At 40.9% G+C, this 21,265-nt stretch overlaps 2 protein-coding genes across 7 annotated transcripts in view; one reads left to right on the plus strand and one right to left on the minus strand.

The window, feature by feature from the left end:
• The window catches only part of samd11 (sterile alpha motif domain containing 11), an 85,016-nt gene extending 77,660 nt beyond the window's left edge, over positions 1–7,356 (plus strand). For 4 of the 6 annotated variants that reach the window (XM_066673288.1, XM_066673287.1, XM_066673283.1 and 1 more), the window contains exons 11-13: positions 1,709–1,836; positions 3,600–3,710; positions 5,411–7,356. In XM_066673288.1, the coding sequence (XP_066529385.1) occupies positions 1,709–1,836; positions 3,600–3,710; positions 5,411–5,650 (479 nt within the window). In that variant the 3' untranslated portion in view covers positions 5,651–7,356. The remainder of the gene's footprint in view (positions 1–1,708; positions 1,837–3,599; positions 3,711–5,410) is intronic. The other 2 variants (XM_066673285.1, XM_066673286.1) reach the window with 2 other exon arrangements.
• A 2,338-nt stretch (positions 7,357–9,694) lies between these two features.
• The window catches only part of noc2l (NOC2-like nucleolar associated transcriptional repressor), a 39,752-nt gene continuing 28,181 nt past the window's right edge, over positions 9,695–21,265 (minus strand). Inside the window, exons 17-19 of the mRNA XM_066670411.1 lie at positions 20,558–20,690; positions 12,526–12,633; positions 9,695–10,038 (exon numbers count right to left, since the gene is read on the minus strand). Coding sequence (XP_066526508.1) covers positions 9,920–10,038; positions 12,526–12,633; positions 20,558–20,690 — 360 coding nt within the window. The 3' untranslated portion in view covers positions 9,695–9,919. The remainder of the gene's footprint in view (positions 10,039–12,525; positions 12,634–20,557; positions 20,691–21,265) is intronic.

The following is a 21,265-nucleotide window of genomic DNA, read 5'->3' on the forward strand; positions in this document are numbered from 1 at the left end:
CCTTTAGACTAAAAGTCAGTGTACAATACAAGACAAATAAATTAAAGCTTTTAATTATATCAACTATATATCAATTTATCGACCAGCCGAGACATTATGCCATTTGGCGTTTGTCGCCACCCTATGTTGCTGCAGTATACTGCAGTTTATCCATTTCATAGCAACATTACAGGTTATTAAAAAGCACTTTTATTTATCAATATATCGCTGTAAAATATGTATCTCAAAGGAGAAGGAAAAGGCCTTCTTAACTTTCAGTGGAAGTAAAAAGATTTTATTACAAGTACGTTTGGAGCATTTCTATTGGTCCATTCGTTATGAATTATTTACACAAGGTGAAGGACAACTGCTGAGTTCCAGTGATGTAGTACACTAAAAATGGACAAAATGGAGATGTTTTTTTTCCTTTGGACAGTGACGATATGAAATGTGTGAAAGCAGAATACTGCTGAGTGCAGAGATGTGTCTCTGAAGACACTCGTGTTTGGATTTTCTAGAAGACAGCCTGGTATACTACAAAATATTGTATAAACAAATGTCTAATCTCATGGAATGGGAAACAGAGCTCCAATTTCAAGCTCCAATTTACAGCAAGCTGTGAAATTGTAGTCCAGAGTAACTAAGATAAGAAATCAGAGATCACAGAATTTCTCCTGGACAGACAGCCTCAGACTCTTCTAATCTGATTGTGCAGCAGTGCAACTTTCCCCTACACACACACACACATACACACAAACACACACACACACACACACACAAACACCAAGTGTGGCTGGCGTCTGTGAGATCACATGCCTGCTCCCCGGTTTTTACGAGCTGTAAAGAGATCCAAACCCCAAATAGGATCCATCCTCACTGACAGAGAGAGAGAGAGAGAGAGAGAGAGAGAGAGAGAGATACAGAAAGACATAGAGGCTTCAAGAGTGTAAGAGACAGATTGATATATAAAATAAAGAGAGAGAGAGCGCAAGTGAGCAACATCCTAATGAGGAAATAATCAGCCCAAGAGTCTTCTCAGGCATCTCTAGGGAAACCTGAACACCTGACATACCTGCCTCAACAGCCCCTGAAAAGAGGCTTACTACAACTAGTAGACTCGCAGACTTTATGCATACACATTTCAGCCTCAAGCAAACACACCCACACACAGCACTTTATAAAATCCATACCATTGCTGTTAAACATCAGCTTAAAAACACCCGTTTGTGTGAATATATCATGAGGAATAATTTAATAAATGTGTTCCCCAAACCCCCAAACCCTTCTTATGTTGCCAGATGGGTGAACTTGAATTAACTGTGTATATATGCATGTACAAATATATCCGGATTGTTTTATGACAGCCACAATCTACTTTATTACTAATTTTCCCATAATAGCATAGGCTAGAGGTTAAGAGCTGCTCCAGGAGATGGTGATTTCTTCACCCTTCCTGCTAGCGGCTGTCACAGCCATCTGAAATTCATTACCTACCTGCAATGACCTGTACTAAGCCTGCAGTGTGGGGACCTCCCAGAGGAAGAGGCCCCCTTCTGACCCTTCCTGAACCCTGGAATAGACGAGGTCATTAATACAGCCTTGTGGGTGTATATGTGTATATGAGTGAAGGGAATGGGAGGGGGAAGGGCAGCTACATAGGGCTTCTCTTCTCTAATGATTTATGCTTCCTTTGGGCTCTGTGGTCTCGGTGGGCTCGGCGGGCTGCCAGGCGCCATGGGGGGTCTGTTTGTGGACGGCGAGGATGCAGCTGTGGCGGTGGAGGACATCAGCAAGTGGAGTGTGGAGGAGGTGTGCAGCTTCATCAGCGGCCTTGCAGGCTGTGGAGAATACACCCAGGTGAGGACAAGAGCAGGAGCAGAGCGCCACGCACCCTCCTCTCCCCGGCCCCCTTCAACAGGGGCCAAGCCAGAGACGGAGAACTTTTAGGGATTATTTGGGAGGGATGGGAAGGAGGGACGGGGCGTAGATCCAGGCAGTAAATGAACCAGTTCCTAGTAGTGATCATAGTGGCCATAGTGACCACACTGGCTCTAGTGGCTCTAGTTAGTTACCTAGTGGTGACAAAGGCGCGCTTTTTTGAAGTCTGCTGTTATTACGCTGACAGTAGGCCGCTCCGCACTGCTCTTATCTTTGTCTCAATGCTCACAGCTCTGTCTGTCGCACACACACACACACACACAAACACACACACACACAAAAGACACCCCATCTACCTCCTAAAGTCCTGCCCTAACGCATGCTTCAACAGGGTTTGGAAAAACATCAGACTCACACAATTTTCCCCCTTGCCTTAAATGCAGTCCATTGGCCAAGACATGTTTGGTGTCCAAAGTTAAATAAAAAGCTAGGTCTCTGCATTTTTTAATTGGTGTAAGAGACATTTTATTTAAAGCAACACCAGGTAGAAGTTAAAATTACAGGTTCAAAATCATTGTGATGCTTCACTGACCTGTGATAGGGATAACAGCCACTGATGTTGCTACTCTGGGCTCAGTACTGCAGAAAGTGCACAGTGTGACATTTGCAGGAGGGTAGGACACAGCTGGAATTTATACATTTTGTAAAATTAGAAACTAAAAGTTGAATTCCAACAGCAATTTTTTTTGTGGTTTAGGGTGTTGGACGTTGTTAACCAACATGACCAAACCAGCTTATACCAGCATAGAATTTATACTGGTCCATGTGGTCTTTTCAGTAGGGTAAACTATAGATCATATGCATGAATAACTATGACCTATATATTCCCTATATAACAACACTTCTTACAAGATGATTTTTCAGAGTGGTTTCAGAGTCTTGCACTTGAGTAATAGCAGTTAATAAACACAATTAGCATTGTGCAAACTACATGTCCGAATCCTTGCAGAGTGGTTAAGTAATCCCAAATAATCTGCTTAGGTGCTTTAAAACAGTATTTATTTATTTATACCTACCTGCCAATATTAAACTAGACATTAAACTAAGTCATTAAAAACAGCATTTTATTTACAATGGCAAAATGACAACAAAAAAAAACACAGAAAACCAAGATGTATACAGTAAATAAATAAATAAATTAACAAAATTTAAGAATGTGACTGACATAAAAGGGAAAAGAGGACAATTGCAAAATATAAAGCACTAAGCAACAAAACTAAAACGGCATCAGTAAATGATAGCATATGACAGTGTTAGAATTCAAGATGGCTGCCCCCACTGTTTTTGGAAACAATATATATTCTTGTCTAGTTTTACTAAAGTCATTACACATATAAAATGTCGGAAACTACATACTCCAGTCTATTTGAGTTTTATTTAGTTTGATTTAAGTGTGTTAAGTTTGATTCAGGGACTCAGTTAGCTACCTGTCTCCTGTTAGCTACGTTAGCCTCATACAGCCCTAGGTTCAAACAAGCTTGTCTTGGCTTATAGACTCAAGGGACTCAAGGAGAATTTGTATTAATGTGAGTGTTAATGATTTAAACACATCATCCATCCTCAGTTCCTCCACATCTTCATATGCATACTGACATGCATGCAGAATGAAGACCAGATTATTGTGAATTTTGTCAGTGAGGTGGTTGTGTAACTCTCGACTGAAGTGACATCTCTTGTCTAAGGTGTTTCGAGAGCAGGCTATCGATGGCGAGACGTTGCCGCTCCTGACCGAAGAGCATCTCCTCAACAACATGGGGCTGAAACTTGGCCCTGCTCTGAAGATCCGCTCCCAGGTACTGAAGCTTATCAGGACTTTGGGGGATAATTCTCCCCCTTTAGCCGGAACTCACCCAGATACACAATGCCACCAGTGTGAGAGTGGGAAATGTTGGAAAATGCTTTCTCCAAAACGCGTGAAGCCAGACAAAAAATTTTTTGCACTTCTGCTAGCACACCACCTCAGCTCAACATGCATGGACAAGAACACTGACTGATCTGATTCTGTTACGTAGGCTAACATGCCAAGATTGGCTAGCATTGCACTGCGTGTAAGTGGTGAAGGGGTTATATTGATCATAGCAATAAGCAAAATCAGATACTGTTTATTAAAAATATTAACTCCATACTTCATTTTGAGGTGACAGTAATGGACATAATTCAACAAGCAGTCAGGCATGTTTTCAGCAGTAATCAAGAAGTGGAGCTTTTTACCATGGGAAATGAAAATAGCCCGAGAACCACTCAACATTTTCAACAGCAGTGTTTTGACCATGGTTAAGCTAGCTGAGTTTCACATATAATTTTAGTGTGTGGCTATCTGCCTACGCATAGCATGAGGTAAGAGTTAGAGAGTCAGAGTAACACACAAACAGCAGTTAAATAACAACAAAACATTAGCAGTAAGAAACATGGGAAGCTACTTTGTGCAAAGCTAAGCATCTTGAAATATAAAACAAATGTAATTAATACACTACAAACCTGCTCATTTGAATAATAATAATAATAATAAGTATATAATGATTTTGCTCTGCCTTTGTAAAGTAATTGACATATGTTTGGTCACTTATGCTAAAGCTATGCTACCCTTTCATTTTATTTCTCATTATTTATGATTGTGTTTTTCATAATTCTTCCATGAGTATTCTCTTGTGAACATACCCAGCATGCACTGGGTAAATATATCATAAAGCACTGTGAATCCCCCCACAGTGAGATAGAAATGAACTGATGTGGAGGCTAATACATAGAGATGTGATATTATGCTTAGAATGTACATAAAAATATTTTAGTAGCTTATAAGTAGCCTGTCTCCAAAGTACTTTTTATTAAAAACACTTCCACCTAAAAACATACATCATCAGAAGCTTTTTTCCGTGGTATTTCAACTGGAATATCTCACTCTTGTGAAATTACTGTTGAAAGTGTTGCAGCAATATTACAACAGTTTTAGTGACCTTTTAAAATTTTGGTTAATACACCACTTTAAAGAAACAGTATACTGCCCCCTGACCTGGATGTGTCTGTTTACGCTGCCCTCATGTGCCCCACAACTCAAACCTGTTTGAACTGGGACTACAAATCAGTTTAATTCTTAATCTCATGAAGTGCAGTTTATAGAAAGTAAATACATAAATAAATCAATGATTAATTCATACATTAATCTTCTGTAATCGCTTCTGTTGCTGGTTGCATTGGGTCCAGGGCCCAGAATCCCTCGGCACAAGTCAGGAACACACCCAGTCCCAGTCTCCAGTCCATCACAGTATAATCAGTATTAAGTTAATCAATCAGTTAATGTTGTTTGCTATGTTTTGGTGCTGATGATAACTCAGGATAGTGACAATAGCAGAACATCCCTAAAGCCAACCCTTTCCCCTAAAAGCAGTTCAAGCTTTTCTTATCTGGTTTAGTGCAGTAAATTCTCTCTTGTGTTTCCTATTTTCCCAGTGTTTCCTCCTTTTTAACACTGGCATGTGGCTGCTTTTTTCCTCAGGTGGCCCGGCGCATTGGCAGAATATTCTACATGACCAGTTTCCCGCTGGCCCTCCCGCTGCCACCATCTGCTTTACGCCCCCCAGAGAGAGACCCCCTGCCCACGGAGCCCCGGCCCCCCTCCTCCGGCAGCACCTCGTCCCCCTTCAGTGCGCCTCCGGCCTGCCGTGCCTCCCCCAAGCAGGAGAACGGAAATCCCCCATCGTCGGGGTCTTACGACTCCACTAAAGCGCTCTCATAGAGACGGTGGTTATATACAAACACACTCCAGAAAGAAAAAAATCCAAAAAAACGACACAAAACAAAAAATAAAAAACCCAACAAAAAAAACAAACCACAGACTGCTTCCACTTACGGACCGGGGCAGCTACAGCAAAGGAGATGGAGGAGGAGATGCTAGGATGGTGGAATGTTTGAATGGTGGAAGAGGAAGTGGGGGTCTTTTTGAACTCTTATTTCATCCCCTCACTTCCCACCAAATACAAAAAAAATAATAAGCAACTTGAGGACCTTTATTTTAGGGCACTTATGATTTTTTTTAGGAAAACGTGGAGAGAGCTGTGTAGACGGATGCTGATGAAACAATGCAAGTCCAAACATAACCCAAAGATGAGCAAACGGACCCTGGGGAAGAGACAGGAGAGTGACAAGGAGAGCGGCAGCAGACGGCAGACCCCAGAGAGAGGGGAGACGGCCACAAACGCGGCGTTCTTTTGTGGCAGGAGAGACAGACAGCTCCTCTCCATGAACTCTCCATGGTACTCGACCATTTCAGAAATGGCGAACTCTGAAAAAACAAAAAAAGGACAGTTAATTTTCCCTTTCTCTCTCCTCTCCTCATCTCTCCTAGCTCCCAGCTCCCAGCCATATTTCCAAAATCCTCTGGAGCTGGGTCTGTGGCTCGGAGAAAAACTGAAAAACTCTTCTGGGGAGGAGCAAAGGAGACCACGCAAAACGCAAGGAAGGAACTCGTCCCGCTCTCTTCATCAGTGCAACTATGCATTCCACAGTCCAATACCAAAGATGAACGGACGTGTGGAATTTTATGGAGTTTTAGCTGGTAGCTAGCATTGGGCTCTTGTACCGTTTTCCCCTCGGCGCATCTGTGATTTGTGATGAATAAAGCAAGGTACACAGGAGCAGTAACAAGAGAAGGCCTCAGCCTGAGACAGAGCGAGAGTGTGAGAGTTATAGAGAGAGAGACTGAATGAATGTGTGTGTGTGTGTGTGTGTGAGAGAGACAAAGACTGAGAGAGCGAGAGAGAGCAAGAGAGAGAGAGAGAGCACTTAAACACTCTCACAACCAAAAGCCATCATCCAAAGCCAGACCGTACGACAAAATATTACAGAAATACTTAAATATCTGTAACTAACTTCGGGCCCTGGTTCCTTGCTCTGCGAAGAGTCAGTGGGTGAGGGGAATCCGATCTCTGCAAGGTCACACAGAGGTCACGTTTATTACTTTCGGGAGAACGTTACGCTGAATTGTACAAAATCACGCTTTAGAGGAGAATATAGTGAAGGTTACATAAGTGGTACTTTTTTGTTAAGTGTTGTTGCACGCATTTTTTATTCCTGAACAGAAATGTGACTGGCTGATTGGTGGCACTTTTGTTCAACCTCTGTTTCTTTTGTTTGCTATGTATTCCAGTTTGAAATATTGAACTATTGAAATACGGAGTCCCCATTTACAAATGCTACTTCAGCATATAAATAACGAGGGATGAATAAAATAAATATTTATAGGAGTTTCTTTGTTGTTGTAGCTGGATTTGATGAAATACCGAAATACAATGTATAAAATAAATCGTCCTCTAAATGGATCCCAAAGAATAATACTTTTTTTTGTTTTGTTTTCCTTTGTCTTTGTTGCAGGGAAATTAAAGGCACAAAGCTCTTTATGCAAATGTTTGAAATTGATTTTTTCTGTTTTTTTTTTTTTTTTAAGGAAAGCATTGAATTAAAAAAAAATGAAAACAGCCTCTAAATTTTTTCGTGATTTTTTTTTTTTGTCTTTATCCTATTTTTCTATTCACCGCTGGGTGAAATAAATCCTATAGAAAATTTCCAGATGTTTTTTTCCCCCCACTATTCCTCCCGAGTAATGTGTTTATTTCCAGCCTCCTCTTCCTCCTCCTGCTGCTCCTCTGGAGTGGGGCTTAGGGAGTGGTGGTAAATCCCCCCCCCACCCCCACCCTCGCTCTGGGAGAAAACGAAGCGGTGGGCGGGGGTTGGGTCAGGTCAACAACAGCTGTCAGAGCATGAGGGTCGGTGACGGGCCGAGGCCTCCGGGACCCCCGTGTTTTCCCAGTTCCTCTGACCTTCAGGGACGTCCAGCTCTCAACTGCTCAAAAAAAAAACAAAAAACAAAACAGCACCGATACACACAGAGAGTGCCGGCACCAGGTTCCATGCTCAATGTCGGGGCTTAGTCTGAGAGCTAGGGAAAGTCGACTGTCACTCATCCACGCACAAACACGCATTATCCATGCCAAAAAAAAATATATGTCAGTAATGCTGACCAGCTGAGGCTGCTCATGCCTGGTGTCCTTATTTCACCAGGAAGCTCCTTCCATAGTAACACTGTGAAATGAGCCCTAAGAGTGACACAGACAACATGGAAATAAAATTACACAGTTACACTGTAAACAAAGTATTAGAGGTGTCATTCATAAAATACAGTCTACACACTCCCACCTAAAACAGCTGAGAACACATCTGAACTGTGAATGTGGCTTAATTAATTACTCTACGACCAACTGTTTGTGGACACCTAATCTAGCATTTCTTCTGAAAAGAACGGTATGAAAAAGTAGTAATTACCAACAGAAGGGGTAATTACAAGAAGGGGATTGTGCCATCACATTAAAAAAAAAAGCTAACAAGTAAATGTAGATTCCAGACACATTCATGAAAATAAAAGAGGAGCGGTCATTCCCAAACGTCCTGCAACAATCACTTCTTTCTCCAAGACAAGGTTATGGCTGCAGGAGCTTCTCATCAGCAAAGGGCCATAAAAAGACAAGGAGTAGCAGGAGTTGAGAAAACTCTGATGAGGGGAGACTTTCTGGCGAGAGAACAGCAGTGACTGTGTTTCTCTCCCTCACTCACTCTCTCCGCTCTCCCACCTGTGTGCTGCTGGTTGGCTGAGGATCAGAGAACAGACTGGCAGCCCTGAGCCCCCTCCTAACTCGGCCAAGAGAGGCCCAAAGCACACCAGTAACCGTCTATCATAACACGTGCACACACACACACAGCCGCAAAGGGGCATCTGAAGTCATTCCTGGTCAAAGGTTTGAAATCACAACTCATTTAAGTTATATTCCATTACATTTTTGCAGACACTTGATACAGATTTGAGATAATGGTTTTGCCTAAAATGTGTTTAAAAAATAATTATTAATCATAATAATTGGTATTTAAAGTGTATTATAAAGTGCTTTTCAAGAACCCAAAGCACTACCAAAGATAGTACATGAACACCAAATGATAAAGAGTAGCACCCAAACACAGGGTTAAAACTGTAAATATTAGCAGTTTTAGCAGACGTCTAGTCATCAGTCAGTGGCAATAAGGACTCACTCGTGTCAGACATCAGAATCAACACCCAACTGATGAAGACCTCATTTTTAATATCAATTTTAAACATCATTGTTACAAAAATTCAGTCACACATTGGTGTCTTTTGGAAAGTATAAAATATGAAGGTATGTGTGAAGCCTGCCTCCTCACACTACGGTATAAATCTAAGTTGGTCTACAATTTTATAATTCATTTCATTTCAAATCCACCACATGCTGAATGTCTGTTTACATCTCAATGACTTCCTACTGCTGAAATCAGGAAAAATGACTTTTCATCTTAACGGTGCTATAGATTTCAATCCAGTAACCTTTCTGTAAAAAAATATTCCTCACAGTTCTCTAACTCTGTGATGAGTTTCTCATCCCTGGCTCTATAAATGGGAAACAAACAAAGAGGCTCAGACAGAGAAACACAGCACTCTTCCAGCCAATCAGCAACAGGGGTGTTTGTGCTCATGCACAGGACGGGAAGGGGAGCCTGTCTATTTAGTAAACGCACGCTTTGTACATGAATTTATCCTGACTGATTAATAAAAAAAATGTATATCTATATTTATATATATTTTTACATAGCCAAAGAATTAGAGGCCATATATATGTATATATATATATATATATATATATATATATATATATATATATATATATATATATATATATATATATATATATATATATATATTTTTTTTTTTTTTATTCGAAATATATTGTTAAGACAATATATAATACAATGTTGACAGAGGAGGTTTGTAAAAAAAACAAAAAAGCAGTCCTTAAACCTAATTTCTCTCTTTTACAAACAATAACTCGTGTTGTGCTGTGAACTACAGAAGCCCTATAGTCTCACAGCTGAACTGTACAAAGGGCAACTCTCCGAACCATAAACTCCAGTCTAGTCACTTGTCACAGTTCTTTTATTAAGGCCTTCAATCTTGGTCAGAAAGCTCCAGGTCTTCTAGCATGTCCTCGTCTCCTTCTGCCAGCTCCTGGAGATCCACTTTGGGTGCCTTTTGTGGGGCTTTTCTGGTAGACGTTGAAGCCTTTTCTGTGAATTAAAACAGAGAGGTATGAGTCTATTTGAAAAATAATCACTTGAGTGGAGTAAGATGGAAGACATGGTTTTGGGACCTGATTTAAAAATGTACAATTTAGATGTTAAGTATATCTTAGATGTTTTAATTAATTCACTCTCATACAAACTCACTCACATACTCGCTCACATTTAGAAACTGCTCCACAAGGGGGTGCCATTCAGTGCTTTGCCTCAAAGACATGATGTGCCCTTTAAAATGGGAATTCCAGCATTTGTCCAGTCAGTCAGATGTAATCAATGCCTTTCGGAACAGTCTGATGTGAAATGCTCCATTATGGAGAGCTATATAATATATTCACTGTGGTGGTGATAGGAATCCGACGCCTGAAGCAATTAACATTCTTTCACAGAAAGACTTCAGATGAAAATGTAATGAATACTGTGTCTGATACGCCTCACATGTTCAAAAGTTTGTAGAAACTCTTCATGGTAGGAGTTGAGATTCTGAGATTTTAATTATTTATTTCAAACATATATAGAAATAAAAATGAATCAATAAAAATATTTATTAAATTGATAGCAAACAAAAAATATGAAATGAAAAGGTGAGGGATGAAGATTTAGTTCGTCTACCATTGTCCCCTAAAAAAAAAAAAAAACTCTAAAATTGTAGGCATTTATTTATCTTCCAGGTTTAGTAAATACAGGGGGTCCTTGACTCACGACGTTGATCCGTTTCTACTTCGCGTCGTAAACCAATTTTCGGTGTAAGTCGGAACATACGTACACACATGAGAGAGGACGACGTAGCAGCAAGTTAAAATGGCGTACAATGCAAATGGGGTGATGCCGTCCTCCTCGGTCCCGAGCCGCATAACCATGTATTCTTCCGCCGCGCACAGCAAACACGAAGTTCGCGTTACGACGTTTACAACGCAAAACCACTTAAGTCGAAACAAGGCTTTATACAGTGAATGGGAGATGTGTCGTAACCAGGGAACATCGTAACTCGGGACTGACGTAACCCGAGGACTTCTGCTCTAACACTTCAACTGTCATTCAGCTCTGTGTCAGTGATCAGTTTTTGACCACAGGGATGTTTTTGGCACTTAAAACATATCTCCATTTTTGTGAATTTTTAGTTTACTACATTATTTGAACACAGCAGCTGTCTTTCATTCTTGACGAATGGACCAATGAAAAGGCACCAAAAAACTAGGAATAAAATCTTTTTACTTTGACTTCTATTAAAAGTTAAAAAGGTCTTTTCCTTCTCCTGTAAATTTGCTATTTTGAGAGATAAATGTTTTCATTGGACAACAATGATATTGTACTCGACTTCCACTGTATGTGATCAGCTCGACTGGACTCGGCACGGCCCATCCCGCTTTTCACTGGTCAGTTCTCCACTAGCATAGCTACCCCACAAAACTGTGCTCTGTGATGTTGCAAAACTCTGTCTCCAACAGAAACCACAGGCTTGGAAAATGTTAGCCACTATTTACTTGTTGTGTATTTACATGTTGTTTTTGTTTTTTTCCACTGAACGCAGCTCCGTGACCCAGTCCTCACAGATCAGTTTTCCTTGTTGCACATCTGGCTTTCACTGGGGTTTTCGCCAGCCACCGAACCAAGGAGCATCTGAACCTTTTCAAAACACCTTGGGGTAATGTTACAGGCTGGGATCAGGTAGCAGATTTGGCCAGTGGAAATGTAAAAGAACCGAGCTGAGTTGAGTATGTTCCATGTAGTGCAAAAGCACCATAAGAGTTCTAATAACAGTTACCCCTGTTGCCCTCCTTAAAGGAGACTAGACATAAACTGGCAGTTCAGGCAGCAACACCGCACTATAATGTAGGAGTCCTAGGGCAACATTTCTAAAACTGCATCGCATCATTTAAATTTTAAGTCACTCTTAATCAGAGCATCTGCCAAACAGCTTAAATGCAGTGATATGTTTGAATACGAATAATGAGGTCTATTAACACTACAGAAGAGTCAAACTTGGCCAACTAACTAAGTTATATATTGTGTCCTCGCTCATATTTAGACCTCCAAATGCAATCAGATCGAGCAAGGCACTTGCTCCTCAACATCAACATCTCTGATTATTCACACTGCATCTGATAACAACAGGCGAACAGCGCTGAACTGGAGACTTTGCCTCTTCTCCAGTCTTGCTGCTGTGAAGCTTTAAGGTGCAGCTGCTTCAAACCGTGGCAGGAATGAAAGGCTTCTCCCACTAATACTGTATAAAAGAAGCCCCGAGCCTGAACGGAGAGAGGTTCCAGAGGGAATTGCGCTCGTCTGTGGAGGACTTTGTATTCCCCTTCACAGGGACATGCGCGCACACTCACACGCTCTCGCGCACACACGTACATACTGTACTTCTCCAAACAAAGGTATTTTCATTTTAACAGTTGGGGTAGGTGCATGGTTTTTATGGCGGAATTATGCTGGCAGTCGTACTCCAGGATAAACAACAACCAAAACACTGACCTGAGTCTCCCTCTCCCTCTGAAGCCTCATCATCGTCATCACCACTGACATCCGAGAGGTCTTCAAGGCCTTCATCATCTCCATCTTCGTCATCATCATCATCATCATCTGGAGAACAAGAAGCAGAATATTGTACAATTATGTAACCCAACTTTATGGATCAGAATCTCCTGGGAGCTGAGGAGTCAAGCCTGAATGTAATATGGACAAGTTCGCCAAGATGTTATTTATCAGCTTTAACATCATGATCATGACTGGCCTCAGTTTAGGAACTTCTCTCTCTAGTGAAGACCAGTGCATGTGCCAGTTTAACACACTCTGAGGACATTCATAAATTCATTCATCTTCTGTAACTACTTAATGCTGATCAGGGTCGGTTTGGGTGCAGAGCCTTCACACAATCACTGCTTACGTTTACATGCACTTAATAATCAGTTCTGATTTCAGGAGTTACCTGATTATTTGATGGTCATGTAAAAAAAAACACCCTCATATTTCTGAGATCCAAATATGGGCTCTGTTTAAGAGAACTGGATTTCAGCTCAGTAATCTGATTTCTCAGCGTGTGTGTATACTGATACTGAGATTTCTCAGTCTGGCGTAACCGGACAGAGTATAGAACCTTCTTCACATTCTTTATCTGAATATTCATTTAGTACCGTTCGTGTCCACCAGTCCTTGCTGTGAACCTGTGTCCAGCAGCTCATGTCTCTAACGGAACGGATGCACGCTGCATCCAAGAACAGATGTAGTAGCAATGTAGAGAAAGCTGTAAGAAGAGCTGCACTGGGTAATATTAGAAATCATTAAGAAGTCGGTTTATTCACACTTAAAACAGAATACAATATAAGAATGGGCTTTTGTGACTCCTGAGCTCCCCCTACCTGCTGCTGAGTGTAGTTCATGTTTACAGTACTGTCGTGAAATCAAGTCTCACACACAAACCTCTCTCTCTCCCTCTCTCGTTCACTCACTCACTTAAACATGACTCGCACACACTCTTCCTGCCTCTCTCTCACAGACAAACACACACCTCACTCACTCACTCACTCATTGAGTGATGCTTACAAAAGTAATGGGCTCTGGGGTCCAGAGTCTACCTGGAATCATTGGGGGCAGGCAGGAATACACCTTGGAGGGGGTGCCAGTCCCTCACAGGGCAACACACACACACACACACACTTTTGAGTCGCCAGTAGGTGGTAGATAAAAACTGAGATAATCCAGTTAAAATTAGTAGGCCCTAGCACTTGCCCTCGTTCATCAGTAACTCTCAAAACCAGATTATAACACTGTCGTCAACAACGCTGGAATTCCACCAACACAAAGTTTAACTTCAGTCAATCAATCCACATAGCAACCTGCGAAAAGCACTGATTACCAAAATCGATGTCCAACGCGAAAAAGTGAGCAAATCCCTGGCTCACTTCTCAGTAACTCTCAAAAACTTTTCATCAACAAAACTATCACTAACTAGCACAGCAACACATGAAGAGGGCAACAAATATTTACTGCTCCAACTTGTGGCTTCAGGTCTGTTTCAGCTCACTGTACTGTGTAAATTCAGTCCAGTATTAACTCTTGTACTGTCTCTCTCTCTCTCTCTCTCTGTTAAGTGTTACCCATTTCTCGTGAGAGTCCTCCACCCCGTGATTCAGAAGTTGCTTAGTGCAGTAAACCAGAAGGGGACCCAGTGTAACCGCATCAGAGGCTGCATTCTCCCTGTTACAGCTTCGTGGAACGTCACAATAATTTAGAAGCTGTAATTTTAAGGTAAAAATGCTACATAGTGATCCTTAAAGAAGGGTCAGTGTTTATAAAAATCCACAGCAGGAAACTTTTCCTGTGATAATATTGACAGTTGCAAAGCAGAAATCAGATTATTGTTCTCCCATTATATTATTTCCCAGATGCACGTAAACGTGTTGATCGAATTACTCACAAAACCCAATTTCGTGAAGCTATCTGATTATTAAGTGCATGTAAACACATTCAATGGGTGCAAGGGCAGGGACACACCCTGGATAGGGCGCCAGTCCATTACAGGACATCACCTTTTCACTCACTCTCTCTCACGCACACGCATGTGGATGCCTTCACACAGCCTATCCACCTTCCAATAAGTTTTTGGAATCTAAGAAGGAAATGGAGCACCTGGAAGAAACCCACGCAAACACAGAACACAACTAAATCTTCACAGACTGTGACTTGAGGTGAGGATTGACCTCAGGACCCCGAGATCCTGGAGTTCTGTGGCAGTGCCTCTGGGGCCAAAGCACACCCTGGAGGAGAACATTAAGTAACATAACAGAGTCGTGCTGTTATTGGACACCTTTATTGTCTAGTATCGACCAGACTGAAAAGGAGAGGTAGGGCCTTCATCTTCAAGAGAGATGAGAGTAAGGCCCACTGTTCTCACCTAGAGCGCCGCATCTCTCAGGAGCCCTACACCAGGCCTATGTTGTAATAATGAAACAACAAAATAGTGTTTATATAAAGAAGCCCAAGTGTCAATTTCTTTACATCAAAATATGCTGCATGAGTGAAGAGAAAAAAAAACAGCATGAGAGAGAGAGAGAGAGAGAGAGAGAGAGAGAGAGAGAGAGAGAGAGCGAGCGAGCAAGGGAATATTTCTGGGCTTTGAAGTGGGATTTGATTAGCCACTGCCTGGGAGGTGAGTGTAGTCCAGACGCTTCCTCCCCCCTAATTACCCAGCAGCACTCAGGAGCCAGAAAGTGCAGAGGCGAGGCGAGGCGAGGCAGGCCAGTCGGCAGCCAGAGGAAAGCAGCACCACGTGTGCACTGCTGAATGAGCACACCCATGCATCTTAATAACAGCTACGACAGTCTGACCAACACGTGGACTGCGGGAGTTCAACAAAGGTACAGAAGTTCAGGAGGAAATAAAGTAGAGGGTTTTTATTTTTTTGGCACTAGCAGATTAACACAGCAAAGCACCTTGGGCCAGTGTCCCAGACAGGGATTATATAGTCCAGTACTGGGAAAATTTTGCTCAGACTAGTCTTAATCACTGATCAAAAGAGGCAGAGTAGAGACTAGTCTAGAGTCCCACCTGAGGAATGTTTTAGTAGATTTACTTCAGAAAAATCTGCCACAGGGTTAAACTGTAATGACTTCACTTATAATCCATGGAGGACTTAGCAACATTAATGATGGTAAAGTTAATGTGGTAATTCACTGTGAAACTGCAGAGATGATATGAGTTAGGGCTGGGCAATTTATAAAAAATAATCAAAATTGACATTCAGAACTTCTAATTGATGTAAACCCAGTAGAGGTGTAAGAAAACATTGATACACTTGAGTATCACAAAATTGTTTTGCAATACTTAATGTCTCCAAACTCGTGAGACAGCTAACTGCGTCTCACGGCAGCAAAAGTGCTACAAAACTAAACAACCTGAGCTACAAATGAATTTCTGTGGTAATTCAAACAGTGAATTAAAAAAAAAAAAAAACATACAGATAAGTTAAAATTCAGCCTCCTTCAAACACAGTTCCACCTTAAAAGATGACGAGCTTCAGCACATAAACAACAAGAGAACGGCTTTTCCCCACCATCGTAGACGTTGTTTTTAATTTGCTGAGTAAAAGTTTCAGGGAGACCTTTCCATTGAATACAGAAGCTTTAATGAAGAAAATGAACAGATCGTGGCTCAAACATGGAAACAGGAGGTGTGTGTGTGTGTGTAACAGTAGCGACACTGTGTTTACAACTGCTAATATGTCACTAGACTCTATAAAGAGAGGAAATTATGGGGTCAAATTTGGTAAAATGCTTAATTAGCATAAAAAAGTGTTAATTTCCCATGTGCGTTAATGCTTTAACTTTGACAGCACTAAAAAAAACATACACAAACATATTGATCCATGTTTAGAGACAAATTTGATGTTTTCTCTTATATTTTCTACAGGACCAGTCTGCTAACGTGTGGAATATGGCAGGACACATTAAAAAAAAAAAAATCTCTATATAAACTGCCACTGTGCGAAATCAAGTCCAAATCCTGGAAGTCCAATCTTGATTCCCAAATCCTGAAATTGTCAAATCCATTTTTTTTTGTGATTGATCCCTCTTTTCTGGCATACTGTGCTGTGACAGGCCAAAATACGACAAAATTGCAGGAAGAAGACGGAAAATTAACTGAACCTTACTCAATAACAACAAAATAATAGAAGAATTCTCTGCATTGGTAGGTAATGCAAATCCGCAATAGCCGCTGGCCTGTCCAAGCTACGCTCTGGTAAACAAAGTAGGTGGAACAAACAAAACTTGCTGAAACTGAACAAGGGAGAAAATGCATATAAGCCCCCCCCGCCCTTAAAATCAAAGGACTGAGCTCGGCTTCATCCTTGGGGAAAAGGAGCTTATAGCCAGCCGTGCATAAACCGAAGCCCGACTCACACTCACACAGTCCTGGCTCTGGCTCAAAATGACCTTTCTGAACATAAACAATAGCAGGACGAGCCAAGCCTGGAGCGGAGAGCCAGAAGTGGAGCTGACCTGTCTTACGGTGGAAGAATGTAAATATTGAGACAGTATATGAATGTGTGTAGAGTCCTTAAATAGCTCCTCGTTCTAGCCCCTCCACGCTCAGGACTTTGACGGTGTCCTGCTTTCTCCTCTCTCTCTCTCTCTCCTCCGCCTCCGTGCTTTTTACAGCTTCACTCGGCTGCAGCCTCCACACTGGCTCTGAGCAGCCGCTCGCTCCAGGAGACCCCACACACTTTAATTGTTGTCAGAGGCTCCACTGGAAGGTTTTCTCACAGTGCCTCGCTCTCTTCTCTCCATTTCCCCTGACCATTCACACCATCCAGACAGGCACTATGACACTGACCGGTGGTGTGGGTCAGTCTGATATGAAGACCTGATTAACTCTCTGTGGTATCGCTATAGTGTGTAATTGGATTATATTTCTACATTAGTTTTACACAGACCTCTGAAGTCATGTATCATTCTGGAGTTGGCATAATGCCCATTCTGGATCTAAGAAACATGTTTTCTACATGTCGTAAACTAAAATGCACCAACATCACACTGGTGTCAATGCACTCCAAAATTTCACTGGCATTTTATTTTATTTTTTTTGGTTAAAATCGGAACACTGCTATATCCAAACCAGCACCGCTGTGTATTTGAAAATGACATAGCAACTCGTGGATGAAATGATATCGTTTGTGGGTCCCCTCCATAGCCAAAATGTTAGAGAAGCCGATTCAGGACCAAAGGGTTGCCAGTTCAATCCTTTTCTACAGCTCCCCGAGTACTGTTTTACCCCTGTCTAAGCATCCCTGTTCAAGGAGACCAGTTTCAGCGTCTTTTCATTTAAATGATAAATGAGCAATAATTTACCACAATGTGACTGCATCCCAGTGAGATCAGAGGAGCAGAAGCTCTCATTTTTGCTTGCTTTTCTATCTATTCTGTTCTCATTTTTGGTCTTTTTTACTCTGTACACTCGTACGGAAAGATACATCAATTCTCTACACTTGGCGTAGGAAGCACAGCAAAACCAGAACGGCTCGTTTGATGGTTTGAGTTTGTGGTTTGGTCAGTACCCCACATACACATTTTAATATGTAAATACATTTAAAAAGAGTGATATTTTCCACAAAAATGGAAAACAGCACTGGTAATGTGATTTCCCATTTCCATTACCATAAAATTACCTTTTAAACTCGTATATGTTGACAGATTTCTGTAGATCTAGCTGAACTTCATCTTCAGTCAAACATTTCAGGTGCTGTTTGAAAATCTAAAGCACCGTGTTTAACCAATTTCAGTGTAACATTGTGGTCAGCTCTGCAGTTTGTCTAGAGCAATACAATATTATAATTCGCTACACAACCTGAAAGCAACTACTGCTATACGACATTCTATGAAACTTGCTGGTTTGAGTGGGCAGTGTGCTGATTCTTTCTGTCATATGTCAGTTTGATGATAGCAACGTTTACATTTTGACTCATTAATGATTTGTAATTCAGAGATTCCAGTGACATGCAGAAAAACATAGTTCGACTGGAACATTGTTGTTTACCACAAACATTATTCATCTTGCATCCTACAGAAGAACAAAAACAGCTAAGGATGTCCAAATATGGGCATGACACAGACCCCAGAACATCATCATTGCCTCGGAGGGTCATTTAGCTTCAATAGGATCAGGTTTGTGATTTTGACTTGTTTCTATATGTTTTTAATTGAGTCAAAGGTAAATGAATGTGTCAAAAATAAAGCTAAATTAAAATAACAGCTTTGACTAAATTTCAATCGCAATAAAATCGGCATGTTTCTCTATAATCTCTATGTTTATGTAAAATTGTAGAATTTATTATCCAGTCAAAACCAGGCTTTTTAATTAGTGATATTTGAGTGTCACCACAACATTTAAGAGCATGCCTTTAAAAGAATAGGAGTGTGTGTGTGTGTGTGTGTGTTCCCCTCTAGGGCTACGGGTCGAGAGGATGGGGCAGTTAAGCCTCATGTGCTGGGAGCGACCACTAACATCTTTCCAGTCAACTGTTTTGAATTACAAACCCCCACTGGGATCCAAGCCTGCAACAAGAAAGAGTGCAAGAGGCGAGAGAGAGAGAGAAAGAGAGAGCAAAATGGAGAGATAGAGAAAAAAGTAAAAAAACAAAAAAAAGTAAAAACCCCCGAGAAAGGAATGAGAAAGAGAAGATAAAGAATTAAGAACAGAGATAGATTAGTAATAATATAGATTAATAATAATAAACAGAGAGAGACTAGTAAACTAAGAGAGGTAGAGAGAGAGATAAGAGAATTAAATATAATAGAAATGTTGTGGAATACAAAAAATAAGAGACAGTATAAAGAGAGAGAGAGAGAGGCAGACAGACAGACTGGAGCAGACCAGGCGTTTGCAAGCGCAATGAATAGCAGATGTTAAAAAAGAAAAAAGGGGGAAAAAACCCACCCTCCCACCTCTACAAGTTTTTTTTTTTTTTGAGTAGCTGTCGGGCCGTAAGCTGCGCAACTTGGCAGAGATGGCGTGTGTCCGACACATGACCCAACACGGAACTGCAGATTTGGTGGGGTTAAAGAGGAGAGGAGAAAAAGAAGGGCAGACAGCTGGACTGCCCCCCCCACCTCTCTCTCACACACACACACACACACACACACACACACACACACACACACACACACAGAGAGAGAGAGAGGCTGGACACAGATAAGAAGGTGGAAAGTATTTCTCAAGTCTCAAGTTGACATTTCAAGAAATTTTCTCCTTCTCTCCTCAAACTTGAAAGTAATTTGTAGGGATTAACAGCAGCAGAGAGATTACTTAAATATAATTTTCAAGTTAAAGCAAATTGTGTTGCATGACTTACAGTCTAAACAACCCATGGATATTAGTGTTTATATTATTATTATTTTTTTCTTCCAAAAATGTATTTTTAAAAAGTTCCTGATTCAGAAAGGGCTTTAAACTGCACACTGCAATAGACTAGAGCCTCCCAGTGTTGAAAAGTGGCACTACAGAGAGCTGAACTAGAAATAGCACACTATATCCTCAGCCCAGACCCACACCTGACACAGGATCATCTCACAATCTGTTATTCCCACTGTGATTTCCCAGCGCTGCTGCCACAGGTCACTATATATCAAATCTATTTCACTCAGCCACAAACTACTACCCTGACCAAATATAAGCAGTAGTATACTTTATACACTCTACAGCCAATACTCAGGGATCCAACAAATCAATAACACGTCTTGTGATTTGATCTCCGTTACCAATGTCCAGTGCATCCAACAATAAAGGCAACATATTTCCATCGTTTACATGACTACAAATCCTGTAGCACACATGATTCCACCTGCTGACACATCTCAATTTTTCTTGTATGTAGTATAAAGTTTTGTTTGTTCTCTCATCGCAGGAAGTGGTGGGATTAGGGCTCTTTACCGAAGGCCAAAGCAAAAACACCAAAAATGAGCCAACTTTGTGCAACCCGCATTTACACATGGTGGAAAAGTGAAAATATTACCTTTAAGTTTGTGCATGAGCTCGTCACCGTCTGAATCGCTATCCGACTCAAAGAGGCCTTTGAACTCTTTCTTGTCTTCCTTCTTTTCCTGAGCCTTCTTGCGCTTGATTTCAGGAAAGTTCAAGTCTTCCATCTTTAAAAATCAAGAGAGGGGAAAAACAGATGAAGAAGACCATAGGCTAAAAACTACTTTCCACAGCAAGTTCAATTATTCCATTTTAAAAATGGCTTTCCCCATGGGATGATTTTATATTGGAATTCTAAGCAAAAAGTCACTGATATGTAAACATTTGTACAGCACAGAAATTAGAACTAGATCTACATGGTTAAACAGTTAAGGTAAACACATTTAAAAAGTGCAGTGTAAATAATAAAATGTATTCCTAATTTTCCACTAGTCACAGATTTACTTCTAGCTCAACCAGGAAACCGACATGAAACATAATATGTGCTACTTTAGACTGTGGAATTTGTCTATTTTAGTTTTTTTCCTTAAAATAAATACATTTTAGAACACACCAAAAAGAAAGACAATCAAACAAATGAAAGCTAAGTTCATGTTGTTAAGGATATAACATTATATTTAAATTATAAACAAAAAGGTATTTGTATAGCAATTTTAATGCACATAAAGTGCTTCTCCCATTGAGCGTCACCTTAAATCACCTTTGAAATAGAAATTATTTCCACCAAGTTGAGGGGAAAAAA

This window comes from Hoplias malabaricus, chromosome 5, assembly GCF_029633855.1.
Source record: "Hoplias malabaricus isolate fHopMal1 chromosome 5, fHopMal1.hap1, whole genome shotgun sequence".
NCBI classification, from domain to species: Eukaryota; Metazoa; Chordata; class Actinopteri; order Characiformes; family Erythrinidae; genus Hoplias; species Hoplias malabaricus.